Source organism: Pseudorca crassidens, chromosome 12 (assembly GCF_039906515.1).
Source record: "Pseudorca crassidens isolate mPseCra1 chromosome 12, mPseCra1.hap1, whole genome shotgun sequence".
In the NCBI taxonomy this organism is placed as follows: Eukaryota; Metazoa; Chordata; class Mammalia; order Artiodactyla; family Delphinidae; genus Pseudorca; species Pseudorca crassidens.
The window spans coordinates 81,826,467-81,849,851 of record NC_090307.1 but is presented as its reverse complement, the minus strand read 5'-3'; the positions used below and the strand labels follow the sequence as shown (position 1 = coordinate 81,849,851).

The window sequence follows — 23,385 nt, the reverse complement described above, 5'->3', positions numbered from 1 at the left end:
TGTATGGACATAGATTTTCAATGTGTTTGGGTAAATACTGTGGCATATTTTAAAATGACAGTGACTTTAAATGTTAGACTTTCTCCTCTGATTACTGGTAAACTGACATCTGTTTTTTCCTGCCCAGCCTCCATCCCTCCTCCTGATAACAGTACCCTGCTTTTCCTTCAGAGAACCAGACATTCCCCAGTTTTCGTGTACATGGGAAGACTCATTAGCCCTGATGGTGGCATATGACAAGTTCTAGCCAAGAATACTGCATCCCCTGGGCAGTGTGATTGGTCTAGTGTGGGCAGATGACCCAAGCTGGGCCAAGCAGAGTCAATGAGCACTTGCCCTGATATTCTGCTGAAATTCTCGGGAAAGAGGCATTTTCCTTCCATTGGCTGGCTAGACCGATAGAATGTTAACTGGATGGCATCTTTGCCAATGCTTTGGGAGGATCTGCTTGAAAATAAAGCCAAGAGAGGGGGAAGCAGAACTGAGAGATGTAATAGGAAAGACAGATTCCTGATGACATACTTTTTGAGACCCTGGATCCAGCTATACCTGAAGCTGATCTCCTTGGATAGTTTTTTCAAAAATGATGCCGATCTCTCTCTCTCTCTCTCTCTCAAATAAAAGAGCTGGAGTCTGTGTGTGTGGTGTAGTGCTAGGGTGAGAGACTGAGATTGTGGAGCTCAGGCAGGACCCCCTCCTGCCGCCCAGGTGCACTGACCTTGACTCTCTGCCCCTGCTGGTGGGGGAGAGATTCTCCAAAGTGGTCCCCTCGTTCTGGGGGGAGGAGGTGGTGAAGGAGTTCCCTGAATCAGAGGTGTTGCCGCTGTTGGGGCCCCGGCTCTTGCTCAGGCCCCCAGTGGGGCTCTCCTTCTCCTGACCCCGAGACCTGGCTGAGCTGATCTGCATGGAGGGTGGCGAGGAGGTGTCATTGCCCGAGTCATACTCCTGGGAGCGTCCTCGGGATGTGGCGAGCAGCCTGGCAGTTCTGGTAAAGAGGGTAGCAGCCCCCGGCCCAGTGATCTGAAAGCAAAAACACCCGTTGGACACTGCTGCGCGCTGGGTCTGCGGGCTGTGTCTAAATAACCAAGAAATGTTTACCATCATGATGCACTGTAACGAAAGGAAAGAGAGAGAGGAGAGGAAAGGAGAGACGCCAAAAAACAAAAGCACAAATTCCTGAAAGAATACCATAGAAAGGAGATCTTTTTTTTACCCCCTGCTAGGATAACTGGAAGATTTAGGTATCATGCAGAGAAAAAAGCATGCGATCCAGATTAAACAAAAGAAAAAGGAAATTATACAAAATTTAATTTCTAAGGAATTAAACGAAAGCAACAACTTAAGAGAAGGGGGGGTGTAAACACCCTTAACCTAAAACAATAATAAAAATAAAGAAAAGTGGGGGGAAAGAAAGGAGGCTATGGGCCTGAAAAAATATATCTTGAAACTTAAGAACAAAAAAAGGAGATAAAGCCAAAATTTTAAACGTCAACCAAATCCTCAACAAATTTGACTTTTTTTTTTTTTAAAGAAAAAGTTGCCCGAATAGAACCCTAAACAAATATCACGTGGGGAAAAGAAATGAAATAAAGATGAGAGTTTTTTTTTAATATAAAGTCAAGGTCACAAAATGATATTTTAGTAGTTTTCAACTAAAGGGGAAAAGAAAGAGGGGACAAAAAATAAAAAATGGAAGTCAAACTGTCTGACGGAAAACAAACAAAAAAAAGCTCTCTACGGATATCTGCGTGTGTCCTTTTCCCCCTGGAGAAGGTAGCTAAGGCACTCGAGTGGCTTCTAATAAATTCTCTCATGTCTTTGCGGATTATATCCACTTACCAAGCAAGAACTCCTCCTTTAGTAGGTAGGTAAGGTGTAAGAGAAAGGGAAGAGCGGGCAAGGTGAGTCCATCATTAGAGTCGCAAATGACAAGAAAAAACACACACCTTTCTGTACATCCTCACACTTGGCCCTGAACTTTGGGTTTTCAGTGTTCTTGACAGGTGAAGCATCACTTCTGGTTGGCTTTCTCAGTAACGGGACCTCAAGCCATCAACACTAACCTCATCAGTCCCTTAATGCCCAAGCTGGATCAAGAAACCCTTGCTGACAATGCAGATGGCGGCTAGAGTTCGCATCAATCTAAGGTGTCAAGATGGGGGGCGGGGAACAGGGAAGGTGTGCTTGTGACAAACGGCTTTGGGAGGGGCTGCCTTGGGGTGCCTGGGAATGAGGAGGGGTCCCCAGGATCCTGTGTGGGGCTGATCTAGGACAGATGAAGGAGTAAAGGAGGCGAGGGAGAGACAGCCCTCGGGAAGGCTATGGTGTGTTTAGAAGTACAATGGATGGTTTTCTTTAAACATTCAGACCAGTCTCACAGCTGGGATGACATAGTGGGTTTGGTTCTGGTCCCCCAACAATACCATGCTTAGATGTGGGCAAGATGGACCTCTTCCCCGGGTCTCCTCCTGCGATAACCATCCCCTTGGGGTGAGAAATCTGTGGGGCTGGGAAGGCACCACCTGTAAACCACTCCCCCTGAAATGACTCTCTGGGGACCTGAAATCCCAGAATTCTCTGTTTAAATGACCCCTGAGTCCCCTTCCAGGGTCTCTGCAGGATCACCCATGGATCTGTTCTCCCAGGGGTAGACCATGCTTCAGGTGTGCACATTCCTAGGTCCAAGTGTGGCTATTTGAACAGAAGTTGCATGTTCAGGCTTAGGTGTCCGTGTGCTTGGGTGGGAGGTCCATCACGGTGCTGGACGATGCAAGGACATGGGGGGAGAATGGGAGGGGCCAGGGCCTCGGGGCAGATTCTCTGTTGTGGCCTGGCGCTGTGAGGGGTCTGTCATGTTGTGGCCTGGCGCTCTGAGGGGTCCAAGATTCTAAATCCAAATCTGACTTTCCAGATCATTTCGAAGGTATGTTTGCCAAGATAGGAGAACCTATTTCATCTAAGTTTGATGGATTGACTTATAAACATTTGCATATATAGTGTGTGGCTCTCCTCCTATGCGCTTGTCCCAGGCCCTGCAAATATTAGCGTAGGCCTCACCATCAAAAGCCTGCTTCTCCCACCCAGTTTCTCCCATGCACCTTGGGCCTAAAGAAGGAGGACTTCTGGGCTTTCTTAAGGAAACACTTCTGCCTTCTCAGCAGTTGGTCATGAGGGTGAGATACAGAGACAACGGAACTGTGAGAATAACAGTGATGACTCCACCAGCTCAGGATATCAGCTCCTGGAGCTGGGGAGGTGGGACTTCCTTTGCGGATTCTCCCAGGAGGCTTTGCACACAGACAAGGTGGTGGTCCAGCTTTACCAGGTTCCACCCAGCGTGGCTGCCACTGTACATGCTTGGCAATCTGGCTAGCTTTGCTCTGGGACAAGGGACCTCAAAATAAGGTTGCCCAAGTGGGGTTTTCTAGTGTGAGACTTCTTTAAAAATTAACGTAAAGGCCCTTTTTCCATTCAGCTCCTTTTTGTCTTGCAGTTTGCAAGTTGGATGCCATATCCTTCCCACCTCTGAGAGTTCAATGGCTACATGTGTATTTCCACCACCTCTGTCAGGAATGACAAAGCATCGTGCCAGGCAATTAGACCCTGGGACCTGGGCTCTCAGGCTGGGGCTTGGTCTGGGGATGGGCTCATGGAATCTTTGCCTCAGAGACAGTGAATGTTTGGTAGCCAGTGTATCACAAGTGACTCAGGTGAGCCCCTCCTGGAAGGAACCAGGCTGGACCATGAATACAATGGTTTCCAGTATCCTACGGCTTTTGCTACCTGGAGGCATCCAGTCTGGGCCTTTCTCTGCCCAGGTACTTGTTTCCACCTTGACTACTAATTTCAAAGGATATGCCCTGGTGCATCAAGAGTCCCCAGGGGGAAGGATCTCCTGAACATAAGGCCCCTCGGGGCTCGTGGATATAGAAGGGGACTTTGCCTTTTTCACATTCTCAACCCCACATCCTGAGCTCACAGGGACACTTTCAGAGTGTCGCTACCTGACCACGACCACTATCCACGTGCAACTTGTGTGATCAGAACTGAGAACTCTCTAAGGCATCATGCTCTCCCATCGTCACGGAAAACAGAGATAAATGTATTACTGAAATGTCCTCATTGGGTTGACCCTGGGGCTTGAAAATACCAACCTCTCCTGCTTGTTTAAAAGTCCCATTTCTTCGGATGAATCTAAATTCTTTGACATGCGTGACAGTGTCGACACTTCACAGCTCAACCCTGTGTCCTTCACAAACCTCATCTCTTCCATATACCCGCCCCCCCACTCTGGCCCCCACGACCTTAGGCCAATCGATTAGAAAGTGTTCTTGGTTCTACCAGCACATCTTGCTCTCCCAACCCCAGGCCACTTGCCTATGCCATTTCCTCTGCCTAGAACACTGTTGCCCTCTTCCTCACTTCACATGGCTAAATTTATTCATCTTCCAGTTTACATATCACCTCCTCTTGAAAGCCTTCTCTGAGCTCCAGGCCAGGAAAGCACAAAACTCTCTACTTCATTCATTCTAACATTCACTCTTTCATTCGTTCACTCATTCAAAAATGAGTGGCTTCTGTCTGCCACCGCACTCTTATTGAGGCGAGGGGGCAGTAATTGCTTGTTTTACCTCCTGTCTCCATCTGGATGGGCTGAAAGTTGGGGTCCTGAGACCAGCTCAGGGCTGGGCATGTGAGCCAGAGAGAATCTCTAGAATAAAGTTTTAGGTCCAGGCCAGTGCCAAAGAGAAGGAATGCCCTCCGCTCTTCCTCCTGGCCCTCATCAGACCTAGGACCCTCAGAGAAAGCACACAGGAGCCCAGTCTACACATGCTCAACAGCATAAGTTCCAGGCTAAGGTGAGAAGTTCCTGACCTGAGGAGCCTTCCAGATGAGACAAGCGGTGTTGGGTCTCCTTACTTCCTTTTCCACCTTCTGCTATCCTGGGAGGTCGGGTTAAGAGATGAAATGGGTCTGGCCTCTTGCACGCAACAGGGCTGCTGGCCCATGCAGTGACTTTGCTCAGGTGCTAGAACGGTGCTCCCCCTGGGTCAGGAACTCGAAAATGGTGCCCCACTCTGGCCAGACAAATTAGAAAAGAGATATACCTTTCTCTGGACTGAAGCAGCCCCACATCGGTTTTCACAGCTGGCTCGACAAATGGAGGGTCGGTGGGGTGTAACTCCAAGGCCAGTCACCCTTGGACAGGGCACAACCAGCGTAACATGACATGCCTAGCAGGTCCTGGAGACGCAAATCTTCTCCCCCTGTTCGGCCTGCTTTAAGGATTATTTTGAGGGTCGCGGGAAGGGGTGGTGGCCCGAAGACTTTCATTCCTGCTTCCTTTAGCTGAACTCTATTTGGTTTTGTCTTTACCAGTCTTGATGGGCTCTCTCTGCTTCCAGGTGATAGAAACATTTTCATAAACTCAGTAGGGATGTCTGGATCGTTTAATGGCCTCTTAGCCTCAGATTCCTCCTTCTCCAGAGCTCTCCATTCACCCCACACACGGAGGAAAGACACAACGGAGGGGGGCCAAAGGCAGACTGTGGGGTGTGTGTGTGAGCGTGCGTGTGTGTGCGTGCGTGTGCGAGTGATGCCATGATAATGCAGGGGAGACCTTCATAAAGTCAAGGACTTTATGACAGGCAGACGACAGAGGCCTCTGTGTGCTCGCCTCCCATCTCTAAGTGTCTCCTTCCTCGTCAGATGTTCACTCTCACTCCGCATGGAGGATGCAGACTGCTGCCCACTGGCCGCTGGCGTGACAGGATGGCCCCCCCGCTTTCCTCCCCGTCTCCTCATTTAGATAACAGGCCACTCACAAGTCGTCTTTGACGAGCTCTTCTTCATCCACTGGAAATTTCTCTTCTATGCACATAACTGCTCTCTGCCCCTGTATCCCCAGCTTAGCTGCAAAACGGTCTTCAAGAGGCCCACTGGGAGGAGTCATCCTAGACCCACTTTTGTCCAGGAACAATGCCCTCATGGTACCCGGGACCCCTGTCTAAGACCTGGGACCCTCATACCAGGGCTCTCTTCTGTGGTCCACTCTGACCCCTTCCTCCATCCCGGACTTGCCCTTCTTTTTATGTCTTCACAAAGGCCTGCTTTTGGGGCTTGGCACAAAAATTCAGCCCCTGTAAGATTTGCTTAATCACCAAGTGAAATGCACCTGTCTTCATATGGTTCTCCTAGAAATTGAGATAGGAATTTGAGTGCTGGCCGTTTCTTTGAGGGCAAGGAGCCTGAGTAGGAGAGTGGGGGCAATGAACAGGGGAGAGAAGGAGCCAGATGAAGATGTGTTATCAAGCCAGCTGCCACAGAGGGCTTCTGGAGGACACCCTGGGAGCCAAGGCAGAGACAGCTCCAGAGTTAATTACAACCAAGGAGGGAGCTGTGATATTTATACACCAGTTCCCTGCCACTCATGGGTTAAAGGCTGCACCCAAAGGGTGTCAATTCTCTAGTAGGTCCAAACTGCCACCCAGCCAAACAAAGTGGTCTTTGGCAGCCAGAGAACATTACCTGGAAGCTGGAAGCTGGCAGTGTGTGAAGTGGGGAGGGGGAGGGGATATAAACGGACAGCATCTGTCTCAACACCCCAAAACACCACTGGAAAACGGACGGGCCAAGTTATACTTTGTTTCAGATATGCTTTCTTTAGCCCACTTACCGGCTAAACAAATTTATGTTCGACAATAAATTTGAATGAACTGTCAACATTGTAGAGTGGGGCAGATTCACATAACAGCCCATTTCTACTTCATGCTGAAAAATGAGAGGATCTGGCCAGATTGAGTCGACATTCCTGCTTGGTAATAATTGGCTTGTGAGTAATTGCAGCTGCCCCTCTTGGAAGGAGCACAAGCTCTCCCGGCCCCAGGCCTTATGGGTTCCCTGCTGCTTGTATCTATTAGCTGCCTGGCCCTTGAGACAACTAAGTTTGTGACCCTCTGTTCTAAGTGTTCGCTGCTACCCGGATCTAGCTCAAAGCAGCACAGACACGGTGCATACTGTACGTTTCATCTCTCCCTTCCATCTTCCCCATCTCTGCCCTTTCGAACCCTCTTGGACTTTGTCAATGAAAGGAACCGGGAGACAGAGTCATGAAGCCATATCCAGACCTCAGAGCTATTACAAGCTTTTCCCTTCTGGGTCAGGATTGCTAATCCCAGGGTTTTTTAAGGACAATCTGGTTTTCACAAACTCACGGCCACTGGGAGAAAACAAACGAATACGTTCCCTTTATTCTCTTAGCCCCCGCCAATGTGAAGCTCCAGTTTGTTTTTCTTTTAAACTCATAAGCTTGCCTATTCTTTTTCCTTAATATACTCAGCATCAACATTTGGGTTTTTCTAATAAGTAATTAAATCCCCCCACCATGAACTCCAGCTCCTGGTGTTTCACTGGGAGTTTCTCTCAGCCCTCCAGGGAAGCCGGCACTGTTATTTATTGTTTTTGTTTCAAATCATTATTTAATCAAGAACGGGAGAAAAAGGCAACCTCTCACACTTCAAAATTTAATTTCGGCTGAATTCCGAGATCAAGAGGCAGCACAGCCTAATAGGTTACAAAAATACAATCAAGAAGAGAATTCCAATTAAACTGAACAAGTCCATTTACTGAGCTTCAAATGGCTCCATGGAGAGAGATGGCTATAAATTTTTTTTCCCTCCCTGCCAATATGCGGGACTGGGAATTCTCATGTGAATGTAGAGCTGCATGGCAGAGCTTTTAGCTAGAGGGTTCTGCTTATTCCTTTTTTTTTTTTTAAACCTTTTGTTTCACAAAGACATTAAGTTTATTTTCCTCATTGTTGTTCATCTTCCTTTGCACATTAATTAGGAAGACATCAAAAGACTGGATTCATTGACCTGTTAGGAGTTCATTAGAGAGGGGGAGGAATGGAGAAAGACAGGGATCTGCTGAGGATGTTGGGAAGATGACAAAGTCCTTTAGGGCTGGGGTGGTCCCACAGGGCTGTGCACTGAAGTTGACCTTGGGCCTGGGGCCAGATGTCTCTCCTTCCCTCCGTCAGGAAGCCGAAGGGGACCAGCAGCTTCAACCTCATCATTTCTCGGAAGCCCCTTTTGAGGGCCCTCAGCCCACCTCTTCTTGAAAATTTCTACATGGATCCAGTCAGGCAAAATTTTCACCAGTCCAAATTGAAATGAGGAAAAAAAAAGTTCAGTGGAATGAGTTTTTCATCCAACGAAATGCATTTGATTTAAAGGCTCATCCTTTCTTCTGAGGCCTGTCTATTCTTCCTCTTCAGATGGTAAATGTCCCTTTCAGTATAGAAAATGGTGGTTTTCTTTTTCCTGTTCTTGCTTGGCAAAAGTAAAAGTTGACAATGCTATTCCATTTTCCATTTAAAAAGAATAACTGGTCCCACAAATGCCTCAGTCTCACGGCCCCCTGCTTCCGCATTTTAGTCCCTTTGTTCTCTAAACGGCAATGAATGGCATTGGATTAGTGAGTCTCCTAGTTTGGGCAAGAGCTCACTTTTGCAGAATGTACGTGAGAACCTGGGTCAGAGGTGGGAAGGCTGGACCCTCCATACATGCTCCCGCAGCCTCATTTCCCCTGCCTGCAAAGTAGGAGGCATAACCTGCCATTCTCCTAGAGTTGTTCTGAGGTTCACCTGAGATCTTGGATATGATTACGCTTTTTGAGGCCAGAGATACTTCAAAAACATCATGTCTGCTTTTACTGGGAGCAAGTTTAATTCAGCCATTATGACGACAAATCATAACACTAGCAACTACTGTATATTGAGGGTTATGTCCCAAGCATCAGGCTAAGTTTTGCTCATAAAACAGAAGCTGCATGAGGGTAGAAATCTCCTCTGTCTTGTTCACTGCTATTCACCCAGTGCCTGGCACATAGTAGGGGCTTAATGCATATCTTATAAATGAATGGATACCTTATCTCACTCCACCCTCACAACCACTCTGTGCAGTAAGTATGCTTATTAGTTAAAGGTACAGATGAGGACACAGAGGCCCAGCGAAGTGAAATGACACAAGGGAAGTCAAGTAATTAAGCACCTGGACTCTGAGGGTAGACTTTCTGGGTTGGAATCCTAACTTCTCCATTTAACAGCTACCTTTTACTTAAGTTTTCTAGGCTGCAGTTTCCTCATTGTAAAATGAGGAAACTAGCAGAAGATCCCCTGAAAGGCTATTATAAGAAATGCATGAGGTGACACATGTAAAGAACTCAGCCTAGCACCTCGCACATAGTAGGTGCTCAGGAAGCAGAGTTATGGCTGTTATCCAGTCTCATAGGGAGATGAAATCAAGAACTCTGGAGTATCCGAATCTGCTTCAAAGCTCCTGTCTTCATCACTGTCACCTCCTGCTTCCTACTATTCACAAGTTTCATGAGGTCCTCTTTTACGGAGCCCAAGTTTTGCCTTTTTTTTTTTTTGCCGTATCTGAGCAGATTTTTGTTGGCAAGGGTTATGTGGCAGCTGTTGGCTTGCTAGAGGCAGAAGGAGGAGAAAGGAGGAGAAAGGAGGAGACTGCCCTCTCCTGGGTCTAATTTCAGTCTTGATCAGCCCTCTTTAGATTCCCCCTCCAATTAGGATAGACCTCACAGAGGAGCCCCTGCTACAGGACAGGGCGTGGCCAGACCTTGGGGCCACCAACCTCTCTGTCATCCAATAGGCCCTCTGGCTATCACAGTAAGCTTCTGAGATACAAGCCATGATTCATACCAGCTCCCCTTCCTACTCATTGGGCTACTGACCTAAGTCACTTCACCTCTCTGAGCCTCAGTTTTTCCATCTGAAAAATGGTGATAATGATGGCATCTACTTCAAAGAACTGTTTTGTGAATCAAATGAGAAAAAGAAAAACTGTAAAGTATGTGACAGTGCCTGGCACACAGTGGTATTTAGCTATCTCAGTAGCCATCTCAATTGGGTGAACTCCTACTCATCCTTCACAGCCCAGCTCACATGTTCCTTTATTTGTAAAGTCCTCTCAGACACCAAGATCTCTTAGACCTTGGTCCTTCCTCTGTGGTCCTACTACATATTGTACTTGCTTCCGTCACCTCCAGGGGTGATATTCAAAATATTCAACAACTGGTTGAGTGTGGGTACTGCCCCATCTGCAGGTAGCTGGCCTTGGCACTGAAGGGCTGCCAGGTACCACCGTTTATCTGCTGGACTGTGAGAAGGTCCAGAAGGTACCAGAGGAGGGAAGGGATGGCTTTGTTAACTGGGGGATGGGTGGTGACAGGGTCTGTTTATCAACTGGTGTGCAAGTATTTGAATATTTGAACAGTGGAGGAGTACTAGTGTTCACCGACTCAGTCTCAGCCCTAATGACAACGCTTATCCTACTGTATTGCAGCCTTCTGTTGACGGCTAGATGGTGAGCTCTGGAATTCAGGAAGCCTGTTTATACATCTCTCTGTCTCCCTAACACCTTGAACAGAGTTGACTGAGTGTAGATAAGGAACGAATGAGGCCGTGAAGGATTCACTCCTCGGGACCCTCCATTTGGATTTGGGCTCTGACCAAGAAAGAGGCCTTCGGGTTCTCTTTAGCTCACCAGCTAGGATTTTAACAAGATACAACCCACTTCTGCATATTCATGTATGCAAACAGGCCCCCTTGGTGTAATGTGCCCGTCCCTGATTTTTAAAGAGCTCTGCATATGGGATGCCCACCATGGAGTGTGGCAGGAACCATGGCATAGGAGACCCCTCACGCTTGGGCTCCTGTTCACCTCCAGAACCCCCAGAACCCCATCTCCTGCCCTGGAATTCTTTCTCCATCCCGACTCCAGCCTTTGTTTCCTGCTTCCACTGGCTAGTTTCTCAGTTGTCACCTCCTCTGCCCTAACCTAACCCTAACCCCAATTCCCTTCCCTGCCTGCCTACCTCCTGTCCCATCTCAGCATTCACTGTTGTGCACTGTCCTTTACAATTTTTACCTTGTCTGTCTTCCTTTTAAGAAAGCACAGGCTGTTTCTTATTCACTGGATCCCGAGAGCCACATCAGAGCTGACCCTTTATAGATGCTTAGTAGGTAACTGGTAGATTTGAACAAGTGATGGAATGACAATGACTGTGCTGTTCTCTTCAGCAGAGAGCTCAAAAAGATCTTGGGGCCAGGACTCTTGGAAAACCTTTGGTCCAACCTGGTATCCTCTTCCATCCCTGCCTGTGCAGGAGAGGGGATGAGAAAGAGCCCAGCATGGAGAGCACCCAGAGGACCAGACTTGGGGGGTGTCTGAGGCCCCAGGAGTCAGGCAGCCACGAGCAGGGTGGGGCTAGCCATTTGGGCTGCAGCTGCCATTGAGGATGGGAGGAAACTGAAAGCAGGGGAAGCAGGGCTTCTAGCTGTGGTCTCAACTCACCCACAGACTAGCCTGGGCCTGGAACCATTCTACTATTACTACTCCACTACTGTTGTTGCTACTACCGTTACTACTTCCATGGTTAATCCTGCTGCTGCTTGTATCCACCGCCAGCAACCTAGCACCTACCACGTGCCTGTTACAGTCTGAAAGTCTTACTTACGTTGAGTCATTGCATGCTCCCAACATTCCTCTCATGAGGTAGATCTTATTATTTTCCTCATTTTGCAGATTTGGAGAAAACTGAGGCACAGAGAGTTTGTGTAACTTGCTCAAGATTCCACGGCTGGGAAGTACAGAGCCAGCATCTGGAATGTTTTCATCACAACACCTGCTTCTATTTGCTGATCTCTGTCCCTGTGCCGAGCACTGGGCTCGACTATGTACAAAATTACTCTGCTTCTGTCCCCAAAACAAGGCTTTTGAAGAAGAGGTTTATTATCTGCAATTTTTTTTTAACAGATGAGGAAACTGCAGCTCAAACAGGTTTAAATAACTATCCCCAGCTCGCAGCCAGGATTTGACCACATAAACATAGTTCCAAGTTTTTAACAACTCCGACCTGCCATAGCCCGTGGAAGTCATTTTTCTCCTGTGAGTCCAGGTTCTCTGTTTGGAATCAGGGTATTGGATTAGGTGAGCTCTTAAGGCCTCTGCCTTCTAGGTACGGATGAGCTTTCTGCTCTTCTAATAGCAGCTGGGCCCTAAGAACCAACAGCCAATCTGGTACCTCACTCACTGGTGTGGGAGGACCACAATTTTGGGGTGGGGGGGAGTCAACATTCGGCTTTTTGCAACACCTTGCACCTGACTGGTTAGGAAACCATCCCAGGTGAGAGAACACAAGCCAGTTGCTCCCAATGGCACTTTTTAATGAGGGTCAGTTAGGGCCACCGAATGGGCTGCCATAAATACCATGACCAGGGAGACGGGGTGGCTTTTACCAACTTAAAACCATTCTTCCACCTCTTATTGCTTGTATTTTAAATTTATTTCTACCTTTGCAACAATTCCTTTGGGACACAAATGGGATAATCATGCTCATTTTCCAGTTGAGGAAGCTGAGGCTGGGAGGGGTAAAAGGATTTGTCCTGCCAAGCCAAGACTTGCCCCCAGGCCTCCGGACTCTCTGCCTTACTGGAAAGACCTTTCATAGGACATTCGCGGAGGGGAGAATGCAAGTGAGCATTTACCATCTGCAAATACTGAGCAACTACAGGTATCTCTACAAAGGAAGGCCCTGAGGTGAGTTGTGGATGGTTCCAGCTAGGTAGAAGATTTGGGCAAAAGTAGACCTTGGTGATACATGGTGCCTTTACTGGTAAAGAAGAGTTTCCCAGAATGCACTGGAGATATAACTATTGTGTCAACCAGACCCAACCAGTGCTTATCATCACCTTCTCTTCTTTGACCTCTCAGCAAGAACCCCTGAGCTATTCCTTACTTCCACCTCATCCTTTCTAAGGGAGCAGCTCTCTGAAATTTTCAGATTTATGCCTAGCTAGAGGAGACAGGTCCCTTCCCAGCTGTTAGCTGTTAAGCATAGGGTACGTCTGTGTGGAATCTCCTCCTATTTGTGTGTCTGTCCCTTTAGAGCCTACAAAAGGCCTTCACATAATTTCTGTTATTGGATATCCCCAACAATCCCACATGGAAGTGATATTATTTCAAAGTTACCAATGAGAAAACTGAGTTTCAAAGAGGTTAAGTGACTTTCTCAAAGCCACACAGCTAGGAAGTTGAGTTCAGACCCAACTCCAAATCCCTTGCTCAGCAAACTTCCTGGCATCGAACTGCCTGAAGTTGTATTCCAGCCCTCCTTCTCGACCTGAGGGACTGCTGCGTGATCCCATTCAAGGCCGGGTTCCTCGACTGGATTCGCTCTTGCTTCACTCAGTGGCTTCACTCCAGACCTTAACCCTTCTGAGCAGCGGCTTTTCTGTCCCACCTGTGGAAGGGACTAGTGAGGGCAGCTGCATCCTCAGCTCCCTGAGATCTTGTGTGGACACAAGAGGCCGAGTGTTATCAGCTCCTTGGAGGAAAATTCTCGCATACATTCAAGGCCGAGCTTACACAGGTGAAATCAAACCCCAGCTGCTCGTCAGTGCTGCAGCCTAGCTGTCAAAGATGCAGACGTCACCGCAAAGCTGCAGTGCCTCTGCTGCCTCAAAGACCCCCTCTTTTCCTTCCTCCCCAAAGAAACCTCCTGTGGTGTCTCATACATGCTTTCCTGCAGATGTCACTCTGGAGGCCAATATGTACTTTCGAAGTTTCCCTGACAAAGAGCCGGGGGCTTCGGGTTTTTCCTGTCCCCCCAAGCTCCCACTTCCCAAGCCGAGTGCTGCCAAAGGCTGGTGAATGACCATCTGGTTAATCAATAAGGAGGTCTGAAACCAGTCGGATATTTGCCCGAAACTGAATTAAAATGTGTCATACACTGCCCTGAACTTGTGCCTCCACCCCCTCCAAGTGTCACGGCCGAGACCGGCAGAGGAGGCTGTGCGGAATACTTACTACACCCCTGGCCGACAGGAAGCTGAGCATCTGCAGGGGCTGGCTGGGCGCGGGGCTGGACTGGGCCTCAGGGCTGGCCTTGCAGAAGCTCTTGGAACAGCGGCGAGAGTGCCTTCGGCGGGACTTCCGCCCTTCCTCGGGGGACTGGCCACGGTGCCTGGGTGCAGGAGAGAGAAAGCTGAGGGTCTTTTGATGGAGAGCATGGCTGAGAGGTGACTGAAGGACCAATAGGATCTGAGGGCAACAGAGCGTGTTTGGGTGTGTCTGTATGAATTACGTGTGCAGCCATCCACACACCCACCCATCCATTCATTGATTCTCTCATTTGTTCATTTGACAAATGTTTATTCGTGTACCTGGCAGTGCTTTGGGGGCCGGGGATGCAGCTGTGAAGACAGGAAGGGTCCCTATCTTGATGTAGTTGTGTGCCTGTGTGATTGTCTATCTGCTTGCCTGTGTCTGTGACTGTGTGTATGTCTGGGTGTGTCCATCTGTGTTTTCATGTGTTTGTCTATAAATGTAGCTGCTTATATTTGTGTGTCTTTGTGTATGTGACTTTACCATCTGTGAAACAGAGGCATCTTATTGACTGTCACCCAAAACTTAAAAAGAAAATATCTGACAACAACGACAAAGATGCCTCTGCAAGCCTGTCTGCAGTGGAAACCAAAGGAATCTCTGACTCCTGAGAGAGGGTGTGTTTGGACTCTGCATTACCTGTGAGCTCTGAGTCACAGCAGTGATGAAAATAACACCTTGTGGATTTGCACGGCACCTGTAAGCCCCTCTTCAGGTGCTTTCACAGTCCCCTCTACAACTTGAAGACATACACGGGGCAGATATTACTTTCTTATTTTCAGATGAGAGAGCTGAGGCTCAGAGATGTTTAGGGACCTGCCTGAGGTCACACAGCTTGTAAGTGGTGGAACGAGGGTCCCCGTGGGAACCAATGCCTTTGGTTCTTGCGCTGGAGTGTCCCTCTCTGCTCTGGGCCCTCCAGGTCACTTTTCTACTGAGTGTGTGGCCCGAGGGCCAGCTCTCAGGTTGCTCCCACCCGTGCTGTAGTGCCTCTCAGCCCAACAGGCACTGGGGAGCTCGGGCGGCAACAGCAGCGGGAGATGTGACAGCAGCAGGAGGGCTGGGGCCAGGGCTGCGATGTGAGCCCTCTCCCGAAGAGGTAAGCTTCGGAGAAGGTAGAGTGGGGCGCGCCGAGAGTCAACAAGCAGGCCCTGCACCGCCCTCCAGCCCAGGCCTCAGGCTGAGTCACACAGACCTGGGTCCTGGTGTCAGCTCTGCCAGTCACCGTGACCTTGCTCGGACCCCTTTGCCCACCAACACGCAGGTTTCTCGGCTGTAAATGTCTGTAATGCAGTTGAGCTCAGAGCGTCAACACCCTCCAGATAAAGCCCACTGGGGGCGCCCTGTACTTGAACAAGCATCGTTACTGCTCCCTGCAGTGGCAGGGAATGCGCGTCACGGGGGAGTGGAGGACGTCTCTGTCCGAGGGTGTTAGAGAGAGAACCTATTATGAGCACATGGTCGGGGACTCTGGGAGCACGCAGAGAGCTGGCTTCGGCCTGGACTGGGTGCTGTCAGAAAGCGGAGGTAACTCTCTGACTGGGCGTCTGAGGTCAAGGCTATAACTGGTAAAGGAGCAGCAGTCACTCACGTTTGCCAGGATGGAGAGATGCTGGGTTACTTTTGGGTTCTGGACAAAGTTCCTGTTTTGTCTGGGCTCGGACCTGATTACAGAAGGCTCTTGTTGTTGTCTGGACCACTCAGGCTCACAGAGCAGCCTTGTGAGATGGTGATGCCCTTTGAAGCTGCTGCTGTCCAGCGGGGACACCAAGGCTCCAGGACTCGACGCCAGGGGCTGCTTTCTCCTTTCAAACGCTTTTCCACCTGGCTCCACATTCACATCACCTGGAGATGTAAAAATCTCGCTGCCCTGGCCCTACCTCATCTAGATTAGATCAGAATGTGTGGAGCTGGGATCCAGGCACTGGTATTTTTAAAAACTTCCAAAGCGACCACAGTGCAGCCAAAGTAGGGAAGCTCTGGTCTAGCTCATGGTGTGACTGGGGTGATTAAGAGAGAGAATGTATTTGCAGCTGCAGCACAGCGCCTGGCTCGGAGTAGAATTTAGGGACATATTTCTCCTCCTCTTTCCTCCAGACGTTCTGACTTCAGTGGGACCGGGACAGTGAGATTTTTAAACCTTCCCAAGTGACATGACCACGTAGCCAAGTGTGAGAAGCACTTAAGAAAGAATAAAGGAGCCTCTGACATCTGGAAGCTGGCCTGGTACCATCAGGGGGCCCTTGATGTTCCCACTGGTCTCAACAATGTCAAACGCCAGCATCAGCGAAGCCCCACTCCCTCCCCTCACCCACAAGAACCTCTTCCTCTTCTCAGGCCGGGGCAGCCAATGTGTCAGCAAAAAGAGGTTCCAGGTTAGGAGAAACCAGACTCGGAAGGGCCTCAGAGCTAGGTACCTTGTGCTGTGTGGCCTTTCATAGGTCACTTAGCTTCTCTGTGCTTAGAACAACCCTTAGTGAGAGACAGTCAAGTGCAGAGCCAGATGCCCCAGTTCAGTCCTAAGCTCTGTCACTTAGTAGCTAAGTGCCTGGCAAGTTCCTTAACCTCTCTGTGCCTCAGTTTCCTCATCTCTAAAATGGGGATGACAATAGTGCCTCCTTCGTAGGGCTGGAGAGGGGATCACACAGGGGATGAGGAAGAGTGCTCAGCACCTGGACACCGACGCACGGTGTTAGCAAGTCCTGTAGGTGGGGCAGCGGGTCCGTCTGTCTGCAGCCCCTTCTCTACCGGGAAGTGCAGACAGCCTGAGTGCGAGGCGGGGGCGCCCCTCTGCTGGGAAAGCGGCCTCCCCAACAGTGACAGTGGGAGGCAGAGCTGACGGTGACCGCGTCTCAGACGGACTCTGGGCAGATGCGGGGGTGAGGAGGTGCCTCAGGGAGGGGGTTACCTGCTGTCACAGCTTGAGGAGCGGGACTCCGAACTCTGAGACCGCGAGGCGCAGTGGTGATGACGGTGGCGGTGAGACTTTCGGGGCCGGCTTCGCGATCTTGGGGCAGGTGGAGGGTGAGAAGGAACAAATCAGAGGAGAGAGAGACAGAGTTTTTGACCTTGTGACACACATCTTTCTCTTGCGCCTGAGTCACTGTCCCTCCCAAGGTCATGCATCTCCCCCGACCGGCCCCTTGCATCACCCCCCCCCCCCCCACCGCCTGTGTAACCAGCCATCCCTAACACAAGAGAGCAGAACGGGGTCACCTGAGGGAGACGGCCTGCCCCCCAGGGCTCTGCTGGGAGCAGAATCTTCACCTGCACACATCACCTCTCCCTCGCCTGAAGCAGGAGTCTCGATTTCACATGGTTTCACGAACCAGTCAGATACCATAATGTGTGTATCAGTCAGGCACTCAGAAAATACCAACCAACTGAAGGGCATGGGCTAAAGCAAGTGTTTTGTCTCCAGAATAGTGCCGTGGTGCTGTATCTTCTAATTTTTCAAGTGAATATAGAAGTTGAGAGTTTTATGTAAATTATTCCTATTTTAAATGGAAGCTCATTTTTTTAAAAAAAAGACACAGTTTGCGGCTAACAAAACACATTTGCAGAATCCATTAGGCCTTTGGGCTGCCAATCTGTAACCTCAGCCCTGGAAAGGTAAGTCTGGATTCTTAGCATGGAGTCAAAAGCCCACTCTCAGAGGGAGTTACAAACGTCGACAACAAAAATTACACTACCAATAACTGTTACCGCTGCCACTAAAACTGGTGCTATAACAGGTTACTTCAGCTTTCTCTCAATAATAATGATGACTCAGAAGTAGCAGTAGCAGTGGCAGTGGTCACTGAGGATGTACAAGGAATGTCAATAGTTTGGGCCAAGTCAGGAAGCCAGTGGGAGTTAGAGATGATTCTATCGTGAGGTACCTTGGTTATCCCAACAAAAGACTCAGGGATTCTGGTAATGTGATCATCAGACCATATCCCTTCCCTGTTTAAAGCCCTCCCATTGTCCTTATGTCAAGTCCAAGCTCTGACCTTGAACCCCAAGCACCTTCAGGAGCCAGCCTCTGCCTAGCTCTCCAGCCTCCTTGCCTGGCATCCAGAGCCCTGGTTTGAAAGGCTCAAGCAACCCCGAGGTGCTTGTATTCTGGCTCACACATTTCCCACATTTTACGATGCCCTGATGGTGGTGATGGGGATGATAGGGATGGGGATGGGGATGGTGATGATGGTGATGATGGTGATGATGGTGATGGGGATGATGGGGATGGGGATGGTGATGATGGTGATGGGGATGATGGTGATGGTGATGGTGGTGATGGGGATGGTGGTGATGGTGATGGTGATGGGGATGGGGATGATGGTGATGGTGATGGGGATGGTAGTGATGGTGATGATGGTGATGGTGATGGTGGTGATGGGGGTGATGGTGATGATGGTGATGGGGGTGATGGGGATGATGGTGATGAGGATGGTGGTGATGGTGATGGTGATGATGGTGATGGTGATGGTGGTGATGGTGATGATGGTGATGGTGGTGATGGTGGTGATGGTGATGGTGATGGTGATGATGGTGATGGGGATGGTGGTGATGATGGGGATGATGGGGATGGGGATGGGGATAGTGGTGATGGGGATGATGGTGATGGGGATTGTGGTGATGGTGATGATGGTGATGGTGGTGATGGTGGTGATGGTGATGATGGTGAAGATGGTGATGGGGATGGTGGTGATGGTGATGGTGGTGATGGTGACGGTGATGATGGTGATGGTGATGATGGTGATGGTGATGATGGTGATGGGGATGATGGTGATGGTGATGGGGATGGTGGTGATGGTGATGGGGATGGTGGTGATGGGGATGGGGATGGGGATGGTGGTGATGGTGATGATGGTGATGATGGTGATGGTGATGGTGGTGATGGGGATGATGGGGATGATGGGGATGGGGATGGTGGTGATGGTGACTGTGATGGTAGGTAACCCGTCTCTAATACATACTGCCTGTCAGGCACTGGGTTCTAAGCATTTTCCTTAAATGGACTCATCTACTCCTCAAAACAACCTACAAAGTGGATTCTCTTATTACTCCTATTTTACAGATGCAGAAACCAAGGCACAGAGAGATTAAACCACTTGCCTAACCTGCAGCCTAGAATGGTTACCTCCATCCTTTGCCCCAGCCTAAGCCGCCCCTCCCTCAGGAAGCCTCCCCTCACCACCACGCCCTCTTTCCTGCACCCGGGCTCCCACCTCACCCAGGGCTTCCATCTGCCACTGCTGTGCTGTGACCTGTCCCACATCTGTCCCCGGTGTCCTGCTGCGAGCTCCTCGAGGCCAGGAGGCACATCTGTCTAATCTCTGTCCTCGGGCCCCGCACAGGGCCTGACACCTGTTAGGGCCTCTCTAAGGGATGCTGAATAAGAGGAAGTAAGTTACGCCAGCGGTCCCGTTTACAAGCCGCTTTAACTAACCATGGATCTTGGCAAGAACAACCACCTGATCTCAGGGGCGCCTTGCGTTTCTTGCTTCTCCTTCTCCTGACTCTCGTTTTTTGGCTTTCACAACCTTCTTTTATGTCCCACTAGTGATTTCTGAGACTCGTCCAACTCTTGGCACTGGGCAGGGTGGCCACCTTGCTGCCCTCAGGCAGGCAGTCCGTGCCTCTGTCATGATCTTCCCAGAACTCTTGGGGTCTGGGCGCAGCCCCCAGCTCAGTGACTGTCTAGACCACAGCTCCACGGACAAGCCATGCTGAAGCCTCTGAGAACAGGCTCTGTCTGTGCTTAGCATGAGCGTATACTCTATACAGATGACCAATGATTGCCTCTTGACGTGAACTGAGCAAGCTTGATGATCGGGAAGTTCTTCCCTGAGCTAACTCACAGCTCTACTGCTTCCTTCTGGAGCGTTCCCCAGGCCCCCGGGGTGGTGCCTGAAATGCCCTCTTTCGCACTGACCTTGGGTGAGGCGCTTCAGGCCGGCAAAGCTGAGCGCCACGCCCTGCTTCCTCTTTTCCCTCCCCAGCAGCCCACTGACTTTCATCCCATTGACTTTGATTCTCGCTTTAGAAGCTTCTTGGTGGGAGATAAAATGTTAGTTGATTGGAAAACACACTAACATCTGCAAGGGTATAAAGTAGATGGGTTGTAACCAATTTACTTTTAATTTGGCTGGGAACTGAACTCTTCAGGCAGCGCTGGCTGATGTGAATTTCTACTACCAGCTATAAACCGTGAACCAGCTAGGACCCGAGGCCGGGGGTAGGAGCTCCCCTCATATCTCCATGCTCTAAGCCCAGAGGCTGGGGCTGGGACTCACATGCACACACACGTGTGTGCACGCATGTGATCATGTCCCTTACCCACCTGTACACACACAGCGCACAGGTAAACCCCATCCTGCACCCTCCCTATGAGTAATGCACGCAGATTAAGCGGTGCACACGCCGAGGGCACCGAACTAGCACACAGTAGCAGACAGGGCACCTACATGCGTGCTATTCATGCTCACATAAGCATGGGCACACATACGCATTCGTGTGAACACAGATATATACCCCCCCACACACACTATGCACCTGCATTGTACACAAATGTTCGCACGATGGAAGAATGCACAGGTACCATTTACACAGTGCACGCTACACATATACGCACACGTACAAACGTTACACAACGCACACAGGCACACAGAATTCACACACATGCACACCGTTCACTTTCATGCAGACACAGACACGCATGCATACACACACATCACATACACAACCTTATGCACCCATGCATGACAAACCCACAACTGCAGGTCTACACACAGTTCTGCTTCCCCTTCCTTCTCCCCTCTTGTTCGCCCACCCTCCTCTCCCGGTCCCCACTTCTTTGGCAATTCTAACCCTCTGGCTGTTCACAGGTCAGTCCCCCACCTCCCCAAGCCGGATAGTATGTTGCAGGTGGAATCTACTTACTGTTTTTTGTGCCTCTTCTCTTCCCTTCTTTTGTTTTTTGGGCTGGAGGAGCTGAATGGGAAATGGCCAGTTAACCGAAAGATGCAAAATTCTAGCGAAAGATAAAGTAGTCAAGATGCTTAACACACGGTGGTCACTAGATTCAGGCAGTTTGGGAATGGACGCCGATCGTTTCTAAGATCAGAGCAGTTCCTGCCAACGTTTTCACCCAGTGGGTTCAGCTAGACACACCAGCCCACACGCACAGACTGGGGATGGGGGACGGAGGATGCTAAGATCAGCTCTGGTAGCTTCACAATAACAGCAGTAGCAAAGATCATCATATCTGCCATGCTTTGAGGCTTTCTTATCAGGTAAGCGCTGTGCTAATACCTCTTGGCAATAATCTCATTTCATTCTCCCTACAACCTATGGGCAGTGGCACATTTAATAAGCACTCATTTTCCAGAAATAGAAACTGAGCCTTAGACTGGCTAAGGAACTTGACCAGGATCACACAGGTGAGCTGGAAAGTGGCCCGAGACCATGGGTCCCCAGGGCCCGTCCTCTTGACTGCTGTCCCATCAATTTCTAAGAGAAAAGAATGGAGTATCCAGGGAGCTGCTCTAAAGCCTCGTGAAGTTGGCAGATTCTGAAACGTTCCGCTCGTGAATATTCAAGTATCTGTTTTCTTTTAAAGTCACAGTACTGGGGTGTGGGCAGAGTGGACAATTACGACTCAGGGTCCCAGCATCATCAAACAGAGGCCCCAGACGGCGAACACTATTTGGTAGTTCAAGCCAGACCGGCATCAGAGGGGCACCAGGAACGTATCACTGACCTAAGTCCTGAGAACGAGAAAATTTGATTTCACCCAACTGAAATCGCACCTTGACATGTGTCTGGGACTCAGCCTGGGAGGTGGAGAGCCCAGGAGCTCACTGAACGATCCAAATTCACATCCTGGCTCTGCTGCTGAGTCTCTGTGTGACATCAGGCAGGTTACCTGTCCTCTTGAAGACCCAGTTTCCTTGCCCTTAAAATGGGGCCATTGCTCAAGCTGTTGGGCTGAGCGGATGGATGACACTGGTTATCAGTGTCTACTTGTTCACCGAATGGATGAAAGGCCTTTGCACTCTGCCAGCTGCTGGAACTGTGCTATTGTTATTTTGGAAGCCACGGAAAGGTGTCCTGACCCTCTACCTGGCAGATTTGGGTTTGAGTTTTGGCCCTGCCACCTTCTGACCGTGTGTCTGTAGACATGCCTGCCACACCTCCTGAGTCTTAGTTTCTTCATCTGTAAAGTGGAAATAATAAGGATATCCACCGCACAGCGTTGTGATGGGGATTAATGGAGATTAAATACACACATGCATGGAAAAGGCTTAGCACAGGATCTGGTTTATAGCGAGTACCCCGCAGGTGGCAGCGTTACGTGTGCTCACCCTGTGCTTCTGGCACTCGGCCTCTGTCCCTTGGCTGGGACCTGGGAAGGCTTTGGTGGTGTGTCTGGGGCTGATGCTTCTCTACATGCCCCAACCCAAGATTTCAACCAACGGTCAAACAGACTCTGGCAAGGGTGGCGAGACCTGCCAGGGAGAGGAATCGGTAGGAGCTGGTCCGGCAGCAGCCACCTGGCCTGGGGGAAACCGAAAGTCTGGCTTGGAACTTTCGGGGAAACCAGATCACGGCCTTCATTTCAGAGGAAACTGAGGCCCAGGAAGATGAAGGGGGCGTGAATGCAGAGGTAGAGGCAGAGAGCTTGACCCTAGATGCTGCCTACACCTGGTTAGGAAAGCAGAAAGCTAAGCAGGTAGCTAGAGGCAACAAGATGCTTACCTGTGCCTTCTCTTCTTGGAGAATGACCTGATTGAGGGCAAAAAAAAAAAAAGGGAGAGAGAGAGGGAGGGAGGAAAGGAGAGAGACGGGGCGGGAGTGAAAGAGAGGAAGGAAGAGGGAAGAAAGGAACGGAGGGAGGGAGGGAAGAAAATAAATGTGAGTCTGAAGTTTCTTTTCCCGGGATGGATGTATCAGTGCATTTGTGATCAGGCTACAGGGGGACCGGGACACCTGGCAAATCCTCCTCCTCTTTTAGATTTGAAGATCATATGGGAAACATTGGTTTGCATTTTGAATTTCCAGGTCAAAACCTACCAGTGTTTCAATGCTCACCCAAATTTGTCAGTAAGCCTGTCCTGGAAAAGGTTGCATGAGGGGGGCCAGAAGAGAGTCCCTCTGCCTCTTCCCTTCCCCCATGTCTCACTTTCGTCTTTTCTCTCCCTAGTTGTGGATTCTTCATCATCATCATCATCATCATTTTCATCTTCATGGGACAACCGACTTCCACAGGTGGAACTCTTTACTGGTGGCCAGGCTCCGTGCTAAGCATGTCTCACATACAATCTCATTCAATCTCTTCCCCAAACCTGTGAAGTACTATTAACAACCATTTAACAAAGACACTGAAGCTCAGAGACGTTAGTTAAGTTGCCAAGGGCCACACAGCTTCACC

General features: G+C 49.7%; 1 protein-coding gene across 1 annotated transcript in view; it reads right to left on the bottom strand.

The window, feature by feature from the left end:
* The window catches only part of SRRM4 (serine/arginine repetitive matrix 4), a 173,227-nt gene that overhangs the window by 13,225 nt on the left and 136,617 nt on the right, over positions 1-23,385 (bottom strand). The window contains exons 5-9 of the mRNA XM_067700772.1: positions 22,713-22,739; positions 20,895-20,945; positions 16,879-16,977; positions 13,893-14,049; positions 719-1,020 (exon numbers count right to left, since the gene is read on the bottom strand). Of these exons, the coding sequence (XP_067556873.1) occupies positions 719-1,020; positions 13,893-14,049; positions 16,879-16,977; positions 20,895-20,945; positions 22,713-22,739 (636 nt within the window). The remainder of the gene's footprint in view (positions 1-718; positions 1,021-13,892; positions 14,050-16,878; positions 16,978-20,894; positions 20,946-22,712; positions 22,740-23,385) is intronic.